General features: G+C 41.4%; 1 protein-coding gene across 9 annotated transcripts; it reads left to right on the forward strand.

The window, feature by feature from the left end:
* The first annotated feature begins 1,160 nt into the window (after positions 1–1,160).
* Positions 1,161–16,519, forward strand: eif4ba (eukaryotic translation initiation factor 4Ba). Of its 9 annotated transcripts, none has more exons than XM_039798488.1 (15): positions 1,161–1,282; positions 3,253–3,393; positions 6,113–6,318; positions 6,796–6,912; positions 7,170–7,224; positions 7,375–7,521; positions 7,952–8,083; positions 8,285–8,458; positions 10,256–10,541; positions 11,182–11,270; positions 11,612–11,873; positions 13,024–13,061; positions 14,556–14,685; positions 15,202–15,274; positions 15,556–15,633. In XM_039798488.1, the coding sequence occupies exons 1-15, from the start codon at positions 1,270–1,272 to the stop codon at positions 15,631–15,633; spliced, it is 1,941 nt and encodes a 646-aa protein (XP_039654422.1). In that variant the 5' UTR covers positions 1,161–1,269. The 9 variants fall into 9 exon arrangements, with proteins under 9 accessions (XP_039654422.1, XP_039654421.1, XP_039654416.1 ...); XM_039798487.1 differs by having other exon boundaries at positions 1,255–1,321; XM_039798482.1 differs by lacking the exon at positions 1,161–1,282 and adding an exon at positions 2,605–2,716 and having other exon boundaries at positions 15,556–16,519.
* Positions 16,520–20,520: the final 4,001 nt, after the last annotated feature.

Here is a 20,520-nt window from a genome sequence, read left to right on the forward strand (position 1 = left end):
ATAAATCACCCGTGAGATATGACAAAAAGTATACCTCTGCCGGTACCCCAGATGGTAGGATGTTCTTATTTTAGTTATTAAAAAAAGAATTGTATCTTTTTACTCCACTGCATTTAGTTGACAGCAGTATGCTAGTTCCTTGTTTCCAGATAAAGATTTGACATAAAATACATTGAACTTATAAAATATGATGCTTTGTTGTAGATCAACTATGCAACGGTATATAGAATTAAAATCACTTTTCGCAGCAATAACAAAATGCTGCTCACATTTAAATGCATTAGTCCAATAATATAAGATATATTGATATAACAGTGTGAAAGAGTGTCTTTAAAATAATTCATGTATGAATATGACTCAATGCACACACACCAAGTTCTAGGCTTAACCATATAAGATTTTAAATCACATAATTTTTAATTTCACCACTCATTTTTCAGATTAATTATGAATATTACAATTTCACTGAAATTGTATTTTCCAAATTTCCAGATTTCAGATCTCAATGTCTGTAACAGAGTGAAATATCTAGAGCATTTTGTTACGGATAAAATTACGGATGATGATGAGATTTGTAGGCAGTGATGTAAGATTTATGCACAAGCAAATATCCTTGCCCGTAGGTTTAGTAGGTATGTTTTCTGATGCTGTGGAAATTTCTTTGTTTAAAGTGTATTGTGGGTCAATTAGAAGAAGGGAAGCATGAAAAGATTACAGGTATACATAATGATGCTTTGAGAATAAAAGGCCTAGATGGTGTAGTGCTAGTGAATTATTTGTGTCTACACAAGTTAATACACTTCAAGCTGTAGTGAGAAATCTTGTGTATAAATGTATTTATTTTTATGTATTTGCCGATTTGACACGTGAGTGAGATTATCTTTGTCATATCCAACATTAGATTCAGTACTGTTCGTGACTGTCTCACATATGGAGACAGTGGAACAAATGCCTTTTTTGTTCAGAGTGTAGATGCTGTAGCCTATTATTTTGATATATATATATATATATATATATATATTTTTTTTTTTTAGATACTTTATATGAAATTGTATTATGCCTTTGGATTTTTTATGTATTAAGTGTTAAATGTGTTGTGCTGAAATATGACATAAAAGGAAGAAGAAATGACAGATGTGGGTGACATTCATCTATGGCGGGTAAGCAAACCAAGGGAGGAGACAGGCCCGTGAACGGCGATGCGCGCTCCCGATAATAAACCTCTGACGCGTTCATCCGGGAACTACTACGAAGAACTCGTTCTCCAACATGGCGGCGTCAGGTGAGGTTTATGAGGGTGAACGATCTGGGTCGGATGGGGGTAATTTCAGCCGGTTTTACCTCGATAGAATTGAACATATTAAGTTTTTGGATTGTTAATGCCTCGTATTATTGATTGGCGTAGTTGTCCTGCGTGTATAATTCGGTTCCTCGGTTGTTTTGGCCCGGTAAAGGCGTAACTGCTGAAGGAAGGCGAATGAACGAAGCAACGACTTGCACAATCTGAATACTTAACCTAGAGATTACATGCCGTATTTTTTTGTGAACAATGTTATTGCTATGTTTGTGTTGTCCGCTTTTGAGTTTGCGAAGTATTACATGTATTGGACATTGTGTGACATGTTATGAAATGCTGCTAACTGCGTGCAGCTCGGGCACATTGTATGTCCGTGGCGCTCAGAGCAGATAGGCATCGGGCGCAAGCGCGTGTCGTGGAGGAGGGGTTGGGCCGAGAAGTCCGGGCTGCCCGAGGAGTCTCCCCACGTGTGCAGCCTGGTTCCCTGGTATCGGTGTTTGATTAAACGGGGCAGCTGGGCCTGTTAGATGGCATCCTGAATACTTCCCTGGCAGCTTCACAACTTTGAGCCGTCCCATCCGGCCGGTCAAAGTCTTGCTCCTATGATGGCGCACTTGGATCCTGGCGCTGCGACGTGCACTAGGCCCTAAAACCTAGCCAGCTAAGCAGGGGTACTTTACCCGTCAGCACTCCTTTGCTGACTAAGCCCGCATAGACCTAAAGACAAAAGCGATCTGTGTAGCTAGCAAACAAACAACCTGCGTTTGTAATGTAGCCAGGCAGTTAACTGTTGGCGCCCTTAGTTTTAGCAAAAGTCAGTAACGTTACTGTCAAGTTAACGTTACGCAGCTCCTAGCTTGCTAATGTCACATTAGTGCGGAGCGCTAAGAAAGCTACTAAGCACTCCGTATATTATTCTTCGGTTTTACAGGGTACAAGCAGTCAAGACCAGCTAGGCCTGTTTGTTGTAAACAATGACTGAGCATTATGTACTGGGAAAGAGCTCTTAACCGTCTGTGTTGCTCTGTATGTGTGCAGGTTTTGTAACGATGTATGTAAAGAATGTCCTGACAGCTGGGATTTTACAATGAAGCTCATAGCCAGCTTTGTCGCTCCCCTTTTTCTGCTTCAGACCAAAACAAACCAGACCTGCTATGAGCTGAGCTGTGTGAAGCCCCAATGGGCAAATGTTTGCAATTCAAATAGACACTTTGAGGAAAGGTTCTGCAATGGATACGTGACTCATCGAGCATTCAGGCCCCAATGTGTATTCCTCAAACATGCAGTCCAGTGGTTTGAACCTGTCGCAATGATTGCGTTGTATGCTTGGTGCTGATCAAAAGGAGGCAAGCCTTTTTCTGAGAGGTTGGACAGGCAGACCACTCCCTGTTTGTTTACGTTCCAAAAGGGAAATCAAAAGTCAGTGGTATTGTTGTCACTCACAAATTGCAGTCTACTTATCTGGCTTAGCTGGACAACATTTCACACTACAAATAGTGTTTGTATACACAGAGATGCAGCTGTCCATGAGTAGAGCGAGAGACACACAAACTCAGACTGTTGTTGTTTGAAGAATAAATCTGTTGTGTGGCATTTCACTGCTTCAGCTGCTATATTTTGTAATACTACACTAAGTTGTTCAAAATAACAGTTGACATACAATACAAGGCAGGGAAGCAATTTGACATTACTGTTTTGACACTGTAATTATCAGAGGTTTACACACCATCTTTCACTTCTGCCGCTACTCCCAAACTCAGTGTTTTCTTCAGCCATCTGTACATTTCCAAACAAATAGGTTAAATGTATCAAATGGTCATTTTTAGAAAATGGTGGGGTGGTGGATAAAGGCTTTAAAAAAACGTCCTTGCACACATCAATATAGACAACGAACCCATGGCCTAGCATGTTTCTTCCATGGCTGACTATGTACTCTGTGTTCATCTCCTCTCCAGCTAAGAAGAAGAATAAGAAGGGGAAGACCCTTACTCTGACTGACTTCCTGGCAGAGGACAAGGGAGGGAGCAATGCGCCCCCCAGCTACCCAGCCAAGTCCACTAGCTGGGCCGATGAGACTGATGAGCTGGAGGGAGATGGTGAGTGCACACTGAAATACCAAAAATGTCTTTACCTAGCATACCTTGTGTCTGTCTTGCATTTTTCCATCTAACAATATTAAGATTAATTTCATCACTCTGTTCCTCATGTTGTCTCGTAGTTGAGTTGGGGAGAAATGCATCGAAGCATGCAGTCGCTGAACATAAAATGAGCAACTGTGTTCTTTTATGTGTAAATGTGTTGTGGCAGACTGTTACTTGTCTTTTCTTGCCAGGTCTTATTAAGTTATAGTGCAGTAACAAAAAGGCAGAGGAAATTAGTGAGCCATGTAGATAATTGTTTCTGTTAAAATATCACAACATGGAGTTTCTGCTGACATGAGTGATACTCTTTTTCTTTTTCTTATTTTCCTCTAAGATAGCAGTCTGTAACCATGATACATACATTGTTTATTTAATAAAGTAATTAAATACCTCAGGTTATTATTAAACTGCTTTTTATTTATTTTTTGCAAGTTTTACATTTCTGCAATGTAAAACTAGGTAGGCTTTTGCCAATTGCCGATGGGTTTGTATATTGGCGATTGAAGGGATGATCAATTTTGTTTTTCCCACGCTCGTATTAAAATGATTTTAACTAATGTACTATCAGAACTAAGATGTTATAAAAGAATGATCTCTAGAATGTGCGCCCTACTGTGCATTTAGAGATGTATCTAGTGGAGCGGCAAATCTGCCCGCTGAGCCCCGTTAATTAGCACAAGTGATCAGTGAATTTAAATCCTTAATTACAAACCATATTTTTCAGCTCTTACTACGTGAGCCCCGTCTCCGTGTGTAACGTAGTTTTTCCCGCCTGCCTCTGTAACGTGAGACAGCCTATTACAAACATTATTAGATCTCGGTAAAACCATGCTGCATGCTTATTGGCTCACTGGCGCTGATGAGATTTACTCCTTAGGCATTGGATTTTAGTATTGAATGACGAGGCATTTTTCGATACTTACGTGTTCAGTGTAGCCTGCCTGTCAGACTGGCTATGGGATCACCTATTGGCAATCTTGAATAACCACGATTGCACTATACCAAAATAGAAGCTATCACACAACCCTAGCTTAAGGCCTTGGCTGTTACATTAATCACAAAAAAAACATGAACCGAACGTTAAGGTTGGCCGAATAAATTCATAGATTTTTCTATTAGCTATGAACTATCGCTCATTGGATGGAGTTTCTCATGTGCCCTTGCCCATATCCCTTTGTGGCTTGTATTAGGGCTCGGCGGTATACTGACTTTTTTTTAGGTATATTGAGGTATTTTCAAACGAGATAATGAGCTGAGACATTACTGTTTATCGATATAGTTTGATGTTGCGTTACATAACCCATTTCTTCCATAAAGCCGTGCCTGTGTTTGCATCTCTCCTCTCACACTCTCCGGGCAACTCCGCCCCCACTCGCTCACAGGCTCTTCTGTAACATGGAGGGAGACACGGCTCCACATTTGCCTAAATTTTTAAATATTTGCGCAGCTGTGTATTTTGTCAAGCAGCAAAGAAACACCTGTATTTGTAACAGTGTTTTTTGCTGGAAATGTTCTGTTGTGGCGGCCGCCCTGGACACCGAAAAACAGTAGTTACTGGACATAACTTTGACTTCAGTTCTATGCAGGGTTTCCGCTGTGTCTTAAAAAGTCAAAAATTTCTAAATCTAAATTTTAGGCCTTACAAAGTATTGTGTTCTAGGTCTTAAATAATTTCAAACAGGTTTTAATTTTTTTGTCAATGTAACGCTACCTCTAATGCTCATTGAAATCTTCCCGCAGCGCTTTAGAATATATATATTTTTTTAATTCTGTGGTGTTGTAGTTCTTTCTGTCGCTAGTCCAATAAAATTCACTGTATTATGACTACAAATGAGACCAACATGCAACTTCAATTGCAGCCTATCTAGACACCAGTCCTATAATGCCAATGAGGAATTCAGGGAATTGTTTCACTCTGACATTGGACTTTGTTTTTGATGTTGTGATACAGGTCTTAAATATCATTGATAATGGTCTTTTTAAAAAGGTCTTCACAAGTCTTAAATTTGACTTGGTGAAACCTGTAGAAAGGCACTTTAAAAAAATAAATAAAATAAAAAATACCTGTGGTGCAGGTGATTGGATGAATCATCTGTCTATCACGTCCGCCATTGTTTTTTTGAACGAACAGTCACGGCTGTCGCACACGCTTAAACCACGCCCGTAGCTGCCTAACATTACTTCAAGCCCGACAAGATGGATTTTGGTGTGATCTTGTGATATCGCGAGAGTCTAGCTGCCGTGCAAGGTGATATGGAAGGTGCAAGGTGATAAGAATTTTACAGTAATAATCTGCCTCATGATCAAAGAGAGTTTTTGTATCAAACTTCAGTCCATCACACGCTACCACTTTATTTGATCCAGGGTTTGGGGCTAGCATCAGACCTAATACTGATTATACACTTGTCTCATAACACTCAAGTGTCTGCTGAACTAAAAGGGCGTGTGACAATAAAGGTTTACATTTTACGGTAACTATTTGCCACAAAATGCCTCAATTTGAATGGAAGGTGGCATTTGTTCTAGTGTCTCTTGAATGTAATGGGACTAATGCGCATATATTTTTTTTCCATTAAAGGGCCAAGTATCAAAGAGAAAATTATCAGTTGTTCAGTAACTGAAGGGAAGTTTTAGGTATTTGTTTGAAATTTTTTTTTTTTTTTCATCCCTCCAGTCTCGACCTCATGGCACACGGAGGAGGATTCATTCCGGGCACCACCCATTGACCGGTCCATCCTACCCACAGCACCTCGCTCAGCTCGTGAACCCAATGTCGACCGGTCCCGACTGCCCCGCAGCCCGCCTTACACGGCTTTCCTGGGCAACCTTCCCTATGATGTCACTGAGGACTCGATCAAAGACTTCTTCCGCGGCTTGGCAGTACGTATAGCAAGCACAAACATGCAGCGTAGGGCGTAAAACACCTAGCACTCGGTGGTTACAGCTACTGCATGGAAACACAAACAGTGAAACTCAAGTTAAAGTCTCAGTTGCATACATACATTTTCTTTTTAAATTTAAGTCCTCTGATGCCTGCCTCTGGCTTGTCAAGTCAAAGAGTTGGACTTAAAATGGTCACAACCTTGCAGGTCAACAAATATTGGCGAAATAACCTTGCTGATTTGTCACTAAAGTCCTGACCTGTGCATTTTTTATTTTGGGTTAGAGCAGAAATGAATGACTTAACATTCTCATCTGGCACTTCCTCCATTTTAAAGTCCACCCTTTCCTTCCATTTTTTTTCACTTGCATACTGCACTTTGTTTCTTCTTATCTTGTACGGCTGAACTGTACAGTGCTCCCAGATCAGTGCATTCTCTGTTGGATATGTAATTCTGTCATTGTCTTCATCACCAGATCAGTGCAGTGCGTCTGCCTCGAGAGCCCAGTAACCCAGAGAGGCTAAAGGGCTTTGGCTATGCTGAATTTGATGATGTCGACTCCCTCCTGAGGGCCCTCAGTCTCAACGAGGAGGTGAGAGGATGCAACAAGAACTTGGTTTTATATTTCTGCATTTTTTTTATTTTAACCACTGGATCTGAACTAACAGGAGCATACGACTTTCCCCATAGTTGTATTGCACAATAAAATCTTGGGTTACGATTCATTTATTGCCCTCACTGCACAAAATGACAAAGATCTATAGTTGTACTGTAAATGACGGTTTCTTTCCATCATCAAAATGTATTAGGAAGAATGACTATTAGTCCCCTCTTTGTTCATGTCAACAGAACCTGGGAAACCGAAGGATCCGTGTGGATATTGCAGACCAGTCTAATGATAAAGGTACATTGCTAACTTTTCTTTGCTGTAACTTCTTCTGGCCAGTATTTATAGTGATAAAGTAAACAGGAAAATGTCCCTCAACCTTTTTTATATTCTATAAATAAACATATAAATATAAAGATCTCCTCCTCCTTTTTCTTCACACCTCAGAAAGAGACAATGGTTCTATGGGAGGCCGAGACAGAGGTGGACGGATGTCAGACATGGGTCCTGACAAGACAGACAGTGACTGGAGGGCTCGGCCCAGTTCAGATGCCGACGATGGACCTCCCAAGAGAGAGGAGGCATTTGGAGAGAGTGAGTCAGAATTGGCTTTGTTCTTTGACATGTATACTTATTTCACACTTGATCCCAGTATTTGTGTTGGCAGCTTTTGACAGAAGGGACCTGTGTCTTAGTATCACTGGTGTCAATCCCATTCTAACTAGCTTAAAAAACTGATACTACGGTCATGTCCTAGGAGAATATTAGTTGAAACAATTTGTTAAATCAAGCTAACTATTCAAAATTGTTCAAATTCCCTCACTGCAAAATGTTTTCCCTAATTTTGCTTCAGGGTTATGATAACAGCTTTTCGTGTATTTATCCAAAATGTTGACTGCAAAAAAAATGCATTTCTTCCTTCCAACCTCTATTTGATCTACAATCAGAATCCAGTCAGACCAACAGTTCATTAGCAGAGGAATTCCACAAGTGAAAACAAATTATTCTGTTACAATTCTTGCAGGATCACGGGACCGCTATGAGCCGGATCGTTTCAGAGATGGGCCACGGCGGGACAATGACCGCTATGATGGAGGAAGAGACCGCTTCCGGGATCGCTATGATGACAGGGATCGTAGAGACTTCGATAGAGGAGGTGTGTCATTGTTCTTGTTCTTCAGATCCACCTGGCTGTATCAGCAGCTCTTTGGCTTCCTGATCATAACATCTTAATCAATCCATTGGCTTACATGACCTGATTGCTCTGCTGCAACCTTTTTTAAATAAACTTGTATACACTTGTTTATAAACTTCCATTTTCATCTTTTAACCGTTTTCTCTCCTGCCATCCTTCTAGGTTTTGACTCCCGTGGTGGTGGGGGAAGTCGTCGTGCCTTTGGCAGTGGCTTCCGTCGTGACTATGATGACAGTCGAGGTAGCAGTGATCGTTATGGGGAACGGGATCGTTATGGCGACCGTGAGGACCGGTACGAGAGACGTACAGATGAGAGGCGTGAGGAGAGAGGTGAGAGTGAGTATGAATCTACAAATACTACTTTTCATCAGCATTATTTAATAAAGTGGACATATCATGAAAGATTTACAATTTCGGTGCTTGTGCACATCCATTTGGGTCTCTGGGGTGCCTACCATACCACAAACTGTTAAATGATAAGACAATCCAGTCCTTTCTTTGTGGGCTGCCTAGATCAGAAAACATGGGATTCAGCCATTTAGGTTTGGCTCCCTATGTCACATACAGGCTGATTTAGAATATACCTCCCACATCAGAGTATCTCCACCCACAGCTTGAGTACTACCTTTGCAAAGGTGTGCCATATTTTTCTGTCAAGCCAATCAGAATAGACTGGGCTTTTTGGGTGGGGGTCTTAAAGAGACAAGTGCTAAAATGGAGCGTTTCAGACAGTGGGTGAGTACAGGTATATTCAGATAGACAGTATGAGACAGATGTTCTAGTAGAAACCCAAACTATGTAAATACAGGGCTCCAGACTATAAGGTTTTTTTACTAGGAGCACTGTAGCCCCTAGCCCGACTCCGCCCTCATACGTACTTCCGCTCAATTTTAATTTGCCTTGGGTACACCATCTGGGTTTGCGGTATATTCGCGGGTTTTCTCTGACCAAATCTTTGTCGGTCCAATCAGCGAACAGAGTTAAGAACGATGACGTTGAGGTCATGCGCTAGTTTTAGTTGTAATGGCGGCGAAGAAAGATGCGAGCGAAGCCATTCGGTCCGTTGTGTCAACGCTGCCGAATATCCAGAAGTTATAGCCCGAGCAAGAACAATCTTTGCTGAGTTTTGTTGGTGGCCCTCCTCCCCACGGGGTTCGGGAAAAGTTAGATTTTCCAGCTCACTCCGTTAGTGGTGAAGGAGTTGGCTAATAGCCGGGACACATTTAGCCGATTATCGGCCGTTAGACAGTCTGGCGAGGTCAGTGACGCAAATCTGTTCGGCAGGGCAGTCGGGACTCACCCGGAAATGGCGAGCGGAATGAGGTGACTAGAGTCTCTCAAAATCTGACAAATCTTTTAAACTGACCTTTGTTGAGCTGAAATGAAGACAGATTCAGCAACTGCACGGCCTATTTCTCACTTAAAATGTTTTCAGAAACATGTTTCAGTGAACTATTTTAGTACAATATGAGATCGTATTCTGAACGGCCGCCATGACAGTCTGGCTTTGAATTTTCCGGAAAAAAACAAACCCAATCAGCTGCCGGTTTTCATTTCTTGGGCAACAATACAGATTAGCGCCGCCTGTTGTTATAGAGATGTATTACGTCTCTTTTTGGTGTGTTCTGTGGCACTTCTTGGACCAACACGGTGAGACTGAACACACCTCAGCCAACCAGAAGTGCACGCAAGCTGGTTTGAGACCGTAAACAAAGTGGGATAAAGAGAGGAGGGCTAATGTTAGGCTAAGGCTAAGTTCTTATCTTATATGTTATATAAAAAATACTCGCGCTACCTCAAAAAATTACTCGCAAAATGCAACGATTTGGTCAGAGTCTGGAGCCCTGAAATATTTAAAAAGTATGAACCTGAAAATGAGCATGATTTGTCTGCTTTAACTGATCCTATCAAATAGGGCTATTTGAGTGTTTGGGTTGGCTAAACTTATTCTTAACAGAAAATTTGGTGTTTCGCTAATAGACATTTTTTTTTTTAAAGTTAGCAATTATTGTAAGAGGCTTTCACACTCCTTTCAGAATCTGTAGTTTAGCGTGTTTATTTTTTTGTCAACTATCTTCTGATAGTCACAGCCACAATACTCCATATTAATATAATTTTTTCCTATTCTCACAGCAGGTCCTCAGCAGAGACCTAAGTTGAACCTTAAGCCCCGTAGCGTGCCGAAGGAGGAGGAAGGCAGCGGCGGTGGGGGTGGCGGCGGCGGTGGTGGTGGTACTTCCCCAGCTGCAGCTCCGAGCTCCGGAAGCAGGGCCTCATCCATCTTTGGTGCAGCCAAGCCGGTTGATACAGCAGCCAAGGAGAGGGAGGTGGAAGAGAGGCTGAAGAAAGAGGAAGAGAGGCTGCAGAGGCAGCTGGAGGAGGACAAAGGCCGGGGACCCGACAGAAAGATGCGAGACAGGTCAGGGGTTGACACCGATGGTCATCGCGTAATTTTTGATGAGATGGTGATAACTCAATGTGTTTTTTATGAAGTGTTGTTTTCAAATACTTCCTGTTTTTTGGAGGAGTCGATGATGTTTATGCTTAAATATATTTCAGGAACATTGATTTGTGACAAAGCAGCATACTCTGCAGTTACATTGCACTTAAGTTAAGAGACAGACAAAGCAGTTATTTACACTTAAGAAAAATCTAACCTCATATGAAGACGTGATTTATGTGTACAATGAAAAACACATTTTGTGTGTAGTTTCTTTAAATACTGGCCTGGCCATTGGCCTAATTTTGCAAGCCAACTAACATATCCACTCAAATGGTATTTTGCTAGCGGTAACGTTAGCAAGCAAGCAAAGGTTAGCTGGCTAGCTCTAACGTAGTAAAACCGTCCTGAGTGGAAGTTACATTACAGGCAATCGAGAAAGTAGGGCTGTCCCGAATACCCTTTTTTGTGCTTCTGTACTAATCAATAGCGAACATTCAAAGCTTCTGATCAGGACTCAGCCAGCCAGTGCCACACCTCACCAAGAGTACTATTTCTGGCTTCATTAAATAGGCTACTGCCGTATAACCATACAGTATGCCTTTTCTATTGTTTTCAGGGACCCGAGCTGGCGCAATGAAGAACCTCATACTGAGCGATCTCGCACAGGAAGCGAGTCTTCACAGCAAGGAAGTACTTCTGGAAGAGGTGAGATACCTCTGCATTCCGTTTTCGATAGAGCTTGCCTTCAGGAATCTGGTTTCGTCCTTTAAAGTCTGTAGTCTGTTAGATGAAACGAATAATTATAAAGTCTGTAGTCTGTTAGATGATTCAAATAAAGTTTAGATTTTTAGTACATTTTAGACTTTGTATTGTGTCTCAAAAAATGCTGCCTTCCACTTGAAGTTAGTTATTATAGTTTCCGTGTACTTCAAACAAAACAACCAAGGCAAACTAAAAATGATCAAGTGGTAAAAGTGTTCTACAATAAAGACAGTCTTCAGGGACGTAAAATCATAAAACAACGTGCTGCTCTTTTTATCCACCAGGCTCCCGGTGTCGAGATAGCGAGCGCTCTGGGGAGAATGAGGTTTTCAGTGGGAGAGAAGGTGAGCCCTCCTCCCCCGGGACCTCCCCGCAGCCCCCCCCTAGCAGCTCCTCCAAGGAGCCGTTGAAGGTGATGCCTGCACCTCCTCCAAAGGAGAACGTCTGGGCCAAGAGAAGTGCAGCCAGCACAGGCTCTAGCGAGGGTGATGGACGACCTCCAGTCTCTCCTGTTTCCCCAAGTGGTTCAGCTCCTCCCAAGCTCCGGTGAGAACTCAAGTGAGACGTATGGGGGGGTTTCTGTTGGCACTTTTGACTACACTGAGTCGAACCATGGCGCGCTGATTTGCGGTTTTTCATTATCAGTTTTAGCGCTCAGAGTTATGCCTGAGATAGACCATCTCCAGAGTTGCGGTGACCTCTCGCCAGCCACAGCCAAACCTAACGAGCCCCCTCCTCCCCCTCAAATGTTGCGAGAATCAACTCATGTCTGTGCAGGAGACCAGCGAGAGAGAGAGAGAGGGAGACCTTTTTAAAATTCTGTGTTCAGCTCTAAGTACTTTTTTTTTTTTTTTGTAGCTTCCAGCTGAATCTTAGTGGTTTGAACTTTAGTTTCTCTACTGCGTCCCTGTTTTTACTTAGAAATATCTGCTTTATTTCACAGATTCATGTTTGCTTTCGGCTATATAGGAATCATGTTACAGCTAATAAAAACTAAAATAATATAAAAATAATAAATAATAAAATAAAAGATTTTAGATAACAAAATAACAGCAGATTTTTATTGTGAAGCATTTATAGGAAGTGAAATGTGTACCGTTTTAAGTCTTTTCTTTTGACCACTACAGCCATGGATCAGCCTGCTGCGTGCGTGATGCTTTCTGAATGGCTTCTAAAAGAACTACATTATAAGGTTATTGTCTACCAGGGGTTTCTGGTGACCTCCATGCTGCCAAAACTGCGCCTTTTGCCAGACAAGCTCCAGAGAGCCGGCAATAACAGCAGGCGAGTGGGTGACACATTGTGTAGAGCACCGCAACAAAAACGACTCATCGCGGATGCAAGATTCGCTCTTCTGTGACATTAGAATGTTTACAAATATGAAAATGGCCAAAATACACAAAGCTACCTATAGAGCCGTAGCCAGAAAAGTCAAGCCACGCTACTGGCAAAGCGGGCAGCCTTGTTGAAATGGAAATGCAAATCCCTGCCGTGTTGGGCTGACGTACTGAGTCAAGCCAAAACCGCACGTGTATGGAAAAACCCCTATACTGCATGTTAGGAAGACTTTCAGGAACGTGCTACTCAGAAACAGCCATTTTAAAACCTTTCACACCCCAAATTAGCTATTAAAAGGCTTGTAGAAAAGTAAAAATTGTTGTATGCCTTTTCCTGACTGTTCCTACTTTCTCTTTAGCTCCCCAAGTTCTGCAGATGAAAGAGGATCTGAAAAAGGTAAGGCCATTCCGATGAGTGGGGGATTTTACCCAAAACCAACCTCAGTGTGTAGACTGAATACAATTGAACAAACCATGTCAACTATAAAAGGACTCAACAAAAACAAGGGAAACTGAAGGGAGACATTTATGTAAACAAAAAGCACTTGCACACATCTGCAATAATGTGTTGAATTTGAAATAAACTCAAGTCGGCAGCCACTCTTAGATCCCTACTACTGGTGAGGCAAAAAATGCAAAGTCTTGGACCAGTGGAAACGCCAGGTTGTTAACTTGATCTCTATAGAATATATAATTAGCATACCGATACTCTACAGAACTCTAAACACCAGTTTGTTAGTTTGTTGTCAGTTAGTTTATCACTCGACTCAGCAAGACATTTTTAGCTGAGATGGACAACCTAACGCTGCAGTGTTTATACTGTATAAATTAGCCTCGGCTAGCTACCTTTTGTTCCTCAGCTCGTAGCTTAAACCCAATGATATTCAGCCTTCATACATGTTTTTAACATTGTTGAAACAATGCAACTTCATCAAGACTGGCTCATGCACACACTGAGGTGCAAGAGCAGCTGTTATGCTTACATTTCACACTACTTCATCATAGTGGACATATTTGGCAAAGTGAGTTGTCTCTGACCAGAGCAGGTCATGAGCTCATCTTTCTGCTGAGTTTATTCATAACAAGGGGAGCACTGAAACATGTCTCGCATTATTAGTCTGCATTGGTATACAAATGGTCAAAGTGACCTATATGGTGCAGAATAATATGCACATGCACAACAATTCTGACTTGGAAAAATTATATCACGCTCAAACTTAGGGTTGGGTACCGAAACCCAGTTCCACTATAGAACCGGTTCCTACGCAACCGGTAGGAATCGGACCAGATTAGAACGCAAATTTCGGTTCCTCATTTCGGTTCCACTTAATGTGCCGACTGAAATATTTTCCCTTTTGTCGCTCCGAAACTGACGCAAACATATCACACTTATATTTAAGTACTTTAAAACGTTAAAATAGTGTTAAATTGAAATAATTTTCAATTTAAAAAAAACTCTATAAAAGAGCCTTTCTTTGATGTCATTTTTCAATTTTTCAAGTACCGGTTCGGAATCGTAAAAATCCAAATGATACCCAACCCTACTCAAGCTATCTGACCAATTGTGAAAACATTGAATACCTATTCAATTGTTGTTTGCAGTGCTGTATCAGAATAAGAAATTTTCAGATTTCTATTTTTTTTTTTTTTTTTACTGTTTTGTAAACCTCTGGCAAAACTTTTAAGCCAATATCAAATTTAAATGAAATGAGTTACACCGTACGAGCTCAGCTTGCATTCAAGCAGTTGTACACCTCTCATTTGGCCCTATATCAGTGACGAACACTATATTTCACCCCAGTGGCTTTTTATGCTGCAGTGTGTCGAGTGTAGTCTACTGTATAAAGTCCAACAACCTCCCTTCACTCAACTGTCTGGCATCTCCTTTAAGATGAGAACAAGGCTGACGGTGTGCGTCGGGACCGGGGGCCCCCACGGGCACGAGGGGTTCCAGCAGGGCCTGGAGCAGGGCGGGGCAGAGGAGAGGGGCCCAACAGAGACCGAAGGAAGGAGGCAGACAGGTCAGCCATCCAAAGCTAGCCACTCCAAAGTTCTTAATCAGACAAGGAGGACATTTACTGGGCATCTGTAAAGAATGGCCTATGCTCAGTTACACAACTGGTGATGCATTCATTGTCCCTAGTGTTGTGGACACTAGGAACACAAGAACACCATGATTTACGGTGGGCACATTAAATGCTTTACCTTTTCTACTTCAAATAGTTATAGTTGTAATCCACATGCTGTAGCATGGGAAATTATCCATTTAAGCGCTAAAACATCAACAGTACAACATAAATTTGGCCTGAAATTTGGGACATTTCTGAATTTTATGAGTCTTCTGAACATGAGAACTGAGCACGGTGTGAACGGAGTGCTGTAGATGTACGTTTTCAGACGATACAAATGAGCAAAATGTGTGCTCCTTTTTTAGTTTGTCTTTTTAGCTGTGTGTTTGAGAATTCACAGCGAGGGTCAACTTTTCAGCACTGAGGTTTACCAATAAATTTTAACCTCAGTGTTCGCTCTGATTGTAGAAAGGATAACAGAAGAGACCGAGACTCCAGACCACCCCCAGAGCCAAAGAAATTTGAAGAAACCCCAATCCCCGTAAGTCCTTCACTGCCAAGGATTAGTCAGACATTGACGTCACCTAAATTATTCTTCATAAAGGGTTTCCCTAAAGCCTGAAGTTTTTACCAGTGCTCCCCAATACCCTTTTTAATAAAAAAATTTTATTTTTACAGCAATAAACCGCCCTTGATCAGTCAGTTATTGTCCCTAATGATGTTTCATCCTCAATGTGAACTTTAAAATCTCTCTACGCTCTAATTTGTTTAGCATCCAAGGCTAACTGTACTGATCCGGGTTCTGTTTTGTTTTGCCTTCAGAAGTTCAGCTCAGCCAGTAAGTATGCCGCTTTGCTAATGGACGGAGACGAAGGAGACGACGCAGAGGACATAGAATAGAGAGAAAATAAGACCAGGCCCGAAAGCGCAAGAAGAGGACAAAAACAGCAGCAGAATAAAAAATAATCTCACATAGCTTATGAAAAAAAAACTCCTCACATGGAAGAGGCTCCTGGGAGGACATCACTTCCTCCTTCCTTTCCTCCTACAAAACTGTCCTTTTACTTTCAAAACACACACCCATCCTCCCTCCCCTTCAGGACTATTCATCTTCTTAAGGATAGTGACATACTGGACTTGTTTTAAATGGGAAACAATGAGTAGCTGACACATGAAAAAGTGATGGATAACATTGAATTAATTGTAATAAATAAATGGAAAAAGTGGGGAAAAAATGAATTTGTATATTTGTGGACGGTAAGGATGGTGAGGTTGGATATGACAGAAGTTGTTTAGTGGAACTAGTGTTTTAACAGACTTATTAACTTACACGGACATAATTTCCAAATTAAATGCATAACTATTCACTATAAGCCATTTTTATTTATTAGTAAATTTGGTATTGTGGAATAATTTTAAATCGATTAAATTTATTCATGAGAATTTGTCAAAAATCCTGTCTTCCAATGCTACGAGTCATGAATGTTGAGACTGGTTACAAAGATTTGTCATGTGCACTATTCCAACAAAGCACTGATTTAAATTTTTTGTTTTTCACTGGTTCACAGTATTTCAAGAGAGGACCGTAATAGAACCTAGTATTGAAGGAGTGACTTGTATGTCGAAAGAAAAACAGACGCTCCACGATTCTCACTCCTAGAGAATCAATCAAGTGCCATTATTATTATCCCCAATCATTGTACCAATGTCTCTCTATTTCTACACCTTCTGATGAAATAATCGAATCAATTAAAGGCTTATAATGCTTGTTTCCAGCCGTCTTAAAGAGTCTCCACAGCTGTCTAAATCATTCACTCTTCCTGAAGTGAGTAATACAAATATTTGGGGAAACTGAACTTGCCTAGAGCAGGATGTGAGGATTTCCATGGGATTACATGAACCGGTCTTCCAATTTGCAATAAATTGGAGTCATAATGTGCATTAAAATAGTATGTGGTTAAGTGTATTTATCTATGCATTACTGTAGGGATTAGGCCAAGACCATTAAAAAAAAAAGCGCATTTAAAGCAGATTTTGTGCACGTCTCTAATAGAAAAGTGTCTATTAACATAACTACCCTCTACGCACTTTTGTGACGGCGTATCATTCTAAATGAACCATGAAACCGAGTCAGTTGCATCTTCAAATGCATCCTTTTATATGCAACAACAAATCATTTTCCTCTGCTCACTGTTCTCCTGGTGTGGTCTGAGAGACAGAACATTTCTTCAGTCTCAACCCCCTGCTGAGGGCTGGACTCGTGGTGGCAGCTGGTTAAGATCCTGCTGAGCTTCACATCCCACACAGACAGAGGGCACCCACTGCAGTAAGATAGGACTCCTCCAGACAGCTCAGCAGCAGGTCACTCTTTAATGGTCATCAGCATACTAGACACTAACAGTGGAGCTGGTGATGGAACAAGCATGTGTCAGTGTAGCCTCAAAAATGCCTGGTAATATAGATTTAAATGTTTAATATATCATAAGAAATAATTAGGAAGGAGTTTGTGTATGTCAAAGCTTGGTGAATGAACATCAAAGTTGCCTTCTTTTATCACAGTTACAAACAAATCGGCCCTGTGTTTGTTTACAGAGTTCAATCATTTTAAAGTAAATTGGTTATATTAAAGTAGCTACTCAGGGAGCATAGTTCAAGTGTGTCAGGTGTGATACGGAGAGATGCTGATTGACTATGACGTCAATTGTCTGAAAGCTACAAAAGACTTTTGCTTATTTTATTCTACGTCTTTGTAAATGGTGGCCCTATTAAGGGAAATCTGTCAAATGTAAACCTGAATTCGGGTGTCATTCGAAGAGGAAGTTCTGTATAAGTTTTCCTCTTCATCGTGAGGTTGCAAAGTGTGTGTGTCGGTGGAATAACGAAGTATATTAGCCTACTCAAGTACTGTAATCATGCACACTTTGTAGGTAAGACCAGTCCTGGTTGCAACAGCACCACTTTTACCAAGAAAGGGTCATGAGATCAATTTAATGTATGGCCACCTCCTTCTGACCTTGCATGTAAAATATCATAGCTGTGTGTAGATTTTTAGGTATGAAAGTAAAAAATAGTTGGACCAACTCTATATTTTGATTAGTACAGATTTTGTTGTTAGTTAGAATTAAGTAAATGAGAAATATGTAACCTTTATTAGATTAGAAAATGTGAGGTATTTCATCAATGCTAATTTCAAACCACCTTGCAGCCACAGCTAGCTAAATAGCCTAATGACAGAAGGATGGAGATGGTTGTAACACATTTTTAAAAAGTGTTGCAACTAACTCCTAATAACACAAATGCCTATACATATGTAAAGATATGCACATATACAAAGTAGTAAGTGCATATGTTCTACAACAACAAAAATTCTAAAATGGATTAGCAACAGCTCATTTGTGTATTAGTTATTAAAGTCTACCATCTAGTGCTCTATCTTACACATTAACGCATGCTATTTTTACTTTGTAGTATTGCTACTTTTACTTAAAGATCAAAATATTTATCCTCTACTGTGTGTGTCAGTAAAAATAGGGCCGCATCCTGAAGTTTCAACCTGTGTGTATGTGCACCCTATAGCCACCCACCCACCACCATTAACCCCCACCCGTGTTGCCATGTGAATCAGCAGCTGGTACACACAGGAGGGTCTTTCCTTCCACTTCAAGCAACAACATGACTCGGGTTTGCATCATTCTAGGTCCCTAGATGATGTATCTGTGTGGGGTTTTTTTCTTCTTGGGCGGAGCTGCTCGGGAACACAAAGTGAATTTTAGTGTAAACTGACAATAAAGTTGTATCGTATTGTACAGTATATCAAGTGAAGTTTGCGCAGTACTCATTTTAAATATAAAATCTGTCATGGTCAACTACACCGAGTCTGCTGATGTCAATACTGGAACTGAAATACTGAAAATGTTACTAATGCACTTCTTCATGACATGTTGTGTCGCCTAATTTAGCTTGTAGCCACTGATTTGTCTCACTTTAAACCAAGGACCGCTTGTATGGTCTAACTGGAGGCCATAAACATGGTCTTAGAAAGAGCTTATTGTTGCAGATTTTCCCCTCACAACCCTAAAACCTCCAGCTTGAAGCAGTATTTTGTCTGGAGAAACCAGTTTGGAGAAATACTGTGTATGTGTGTGTGTGTGTGACAGTGTGACAGAGAGAGTGCTGTAGGAATTCAACGACGGGAAAAGCAGATCTAAGATTTAAGCACAGAGCCTATCATTGTTTTTATTTCAGTGGAGAGCAACTGAGGGAATAAAAGAGAGGACATTAATGTTGGTGTCATGCATCCTATCAAACACGGTCCTGGAGTTCATTATTCATTACATCTAGCATTTTCACATCTAAGAGAGATATGCGCTCATCCTGTTTACTGAAAACCCAAACAAGCAGTAAAAAGCCTTCACTTCCACACAGCAAGCTGACAGGAGGAAGAAGTGGGATCAAGCCTACATTATGTTCTATGTTCTCATGTGCAAAGTTACAGAGTCTAGAGGGATGACGTGTGTGAAAGAAGCTCTATCTAATCACTCCCCCATGAGGAAGAGGAGAGTGAGAGGGGCTGAAGTGAAGCCAAAGGAATGGGAAGGGCCTGACATCAACAAGCCAAAACAGCTGCCCCCTTCTCCCCCATGGAGAGGAGCCTGATGGAGAGAGAGAGAGAGAGAGAGAGAGAGAGAGAGAGAGAGAGAGGGGAAGACTGGAGGGTCTGTAAGTGTGGAGCAGAAGAGAGCAGCGTACGAGACATTTGAGGGTTTGTAGAGGCGAAAAGAAGAGACGAAGGTATTGGCAAGTGGAAAGGGGGAAGGGAAGAGAGAGGTGGTGAGTGTATGCTTTCAGGGTGAGGATAGCAAGGGACAGGGAAGAGTGTAAGAGGAGAGGTGGGGGAAAGAGCGGAGGGTCTTTGCTTGGTGACACTTGTTGGAGGGTTGTAAGAGGAGAGCGGGAAAGAAGGTGGGGGAGAAAAAAGTCATCGGGTGGATTTCAAGGCAGGATAAGCTGTCAGAGAGAAGGGCAGAGGTGTGAGGAGTCACTGGGGAAGAAGAAACATGTTGGAGAGGAAGACGTTAGCTGTCGCAGAAACATAAGGAGGCCCTTCAAAACATGAAGCGCTGAGAGGAGAAGAGGACCTTCTGGAGCAAAGCACTTGTGTGGAAGTCAGGATAAGATTTGAGGGAATTAAAGACACAAGGCAGAAGAGGTGTCTGCTGGAGGTATGGGGTGCATTCACAGCACGAAGCGCGGAAGGATGAGAATGGACATGGAATGGAATCCAACAGCAAAAAAAAAACCCAAAAAAAGAGAAACGGGGGGGGCTTTCGGGTTTCGCTTGCTGGAGGTAAGTATACAACTGCTCTTTTAGGGAACTGTAAACATTCTGGTTGTACATGGCAGAAATGTCTCTCTTATGGTCATACAGTATGTTAAGTCTATTAGTTGCTAAAGGCAAAGAGCATTTTGAGGAACAGAGCAAAAGATCATGATGGAAGTAATCAAGATAGAAGTCCTGGATGTTTGGATGTACATTGTTGTTGCAGTTGTTTCAAATAGCCATGGATAACCATAGATAGCGTTTGTTCCTTGACTCAGCAGAAGTAGCTGAACTTTAATTGTTATACACTACATTCACCACATACTACTTTATGGGCATCAACCAAAGGAATCCAAAGAACGACCACTATATTTCCAAATTAGATCCAAAGCACATCGCTCTCTCTCTCTCTCTCTCTTATAATAATATTCCTCCTCTGTATTCTTGCCAGGATCAAATAGAACAGA

Source organism: Perca fluviatilis, chromosome 4 (genome assembly GCF_010015445.1).
Source record: "Perca fluviatilis chromosome 4, GENO_Pfluv_1.0, whole genome shotgun sequence".
In the NCBI taxonomy this organism is placed as follows: Eukaryota; Metazoa; Chordata; class Actinopteri; order Perciformes; family Percidae; genus Perca; species Perca fluviatilis.

What these genes read in the sequence shown, in the direction of transcription:
- eif4ba (XM_039798482.1), top strand. Translation starts at nt 2,620, where the DNA reads ATGCTTGGTGCTGATCAAAAGGAGGCAAGCCTTTTTCTGAGAGGTTGG. An exon ending in TAGAGACTTCGATAGAGGAG is followed by an intron (nt 8,084 to 8,284) that starts GTGTGTCATTGT and finishes CCATCCTTCTAG; the next exon opens with GTTTTGACTCCCGTGGTGGT. An exon ending in GACAGAAAGATGCGAGACAG is followed by an intron (nt 10,542 to 11,181) that starts GTCAGGGGTTGA and finishes TATTGTTTTCAG; the next exon opens with GGACCCGAGCTGGCGCAATG.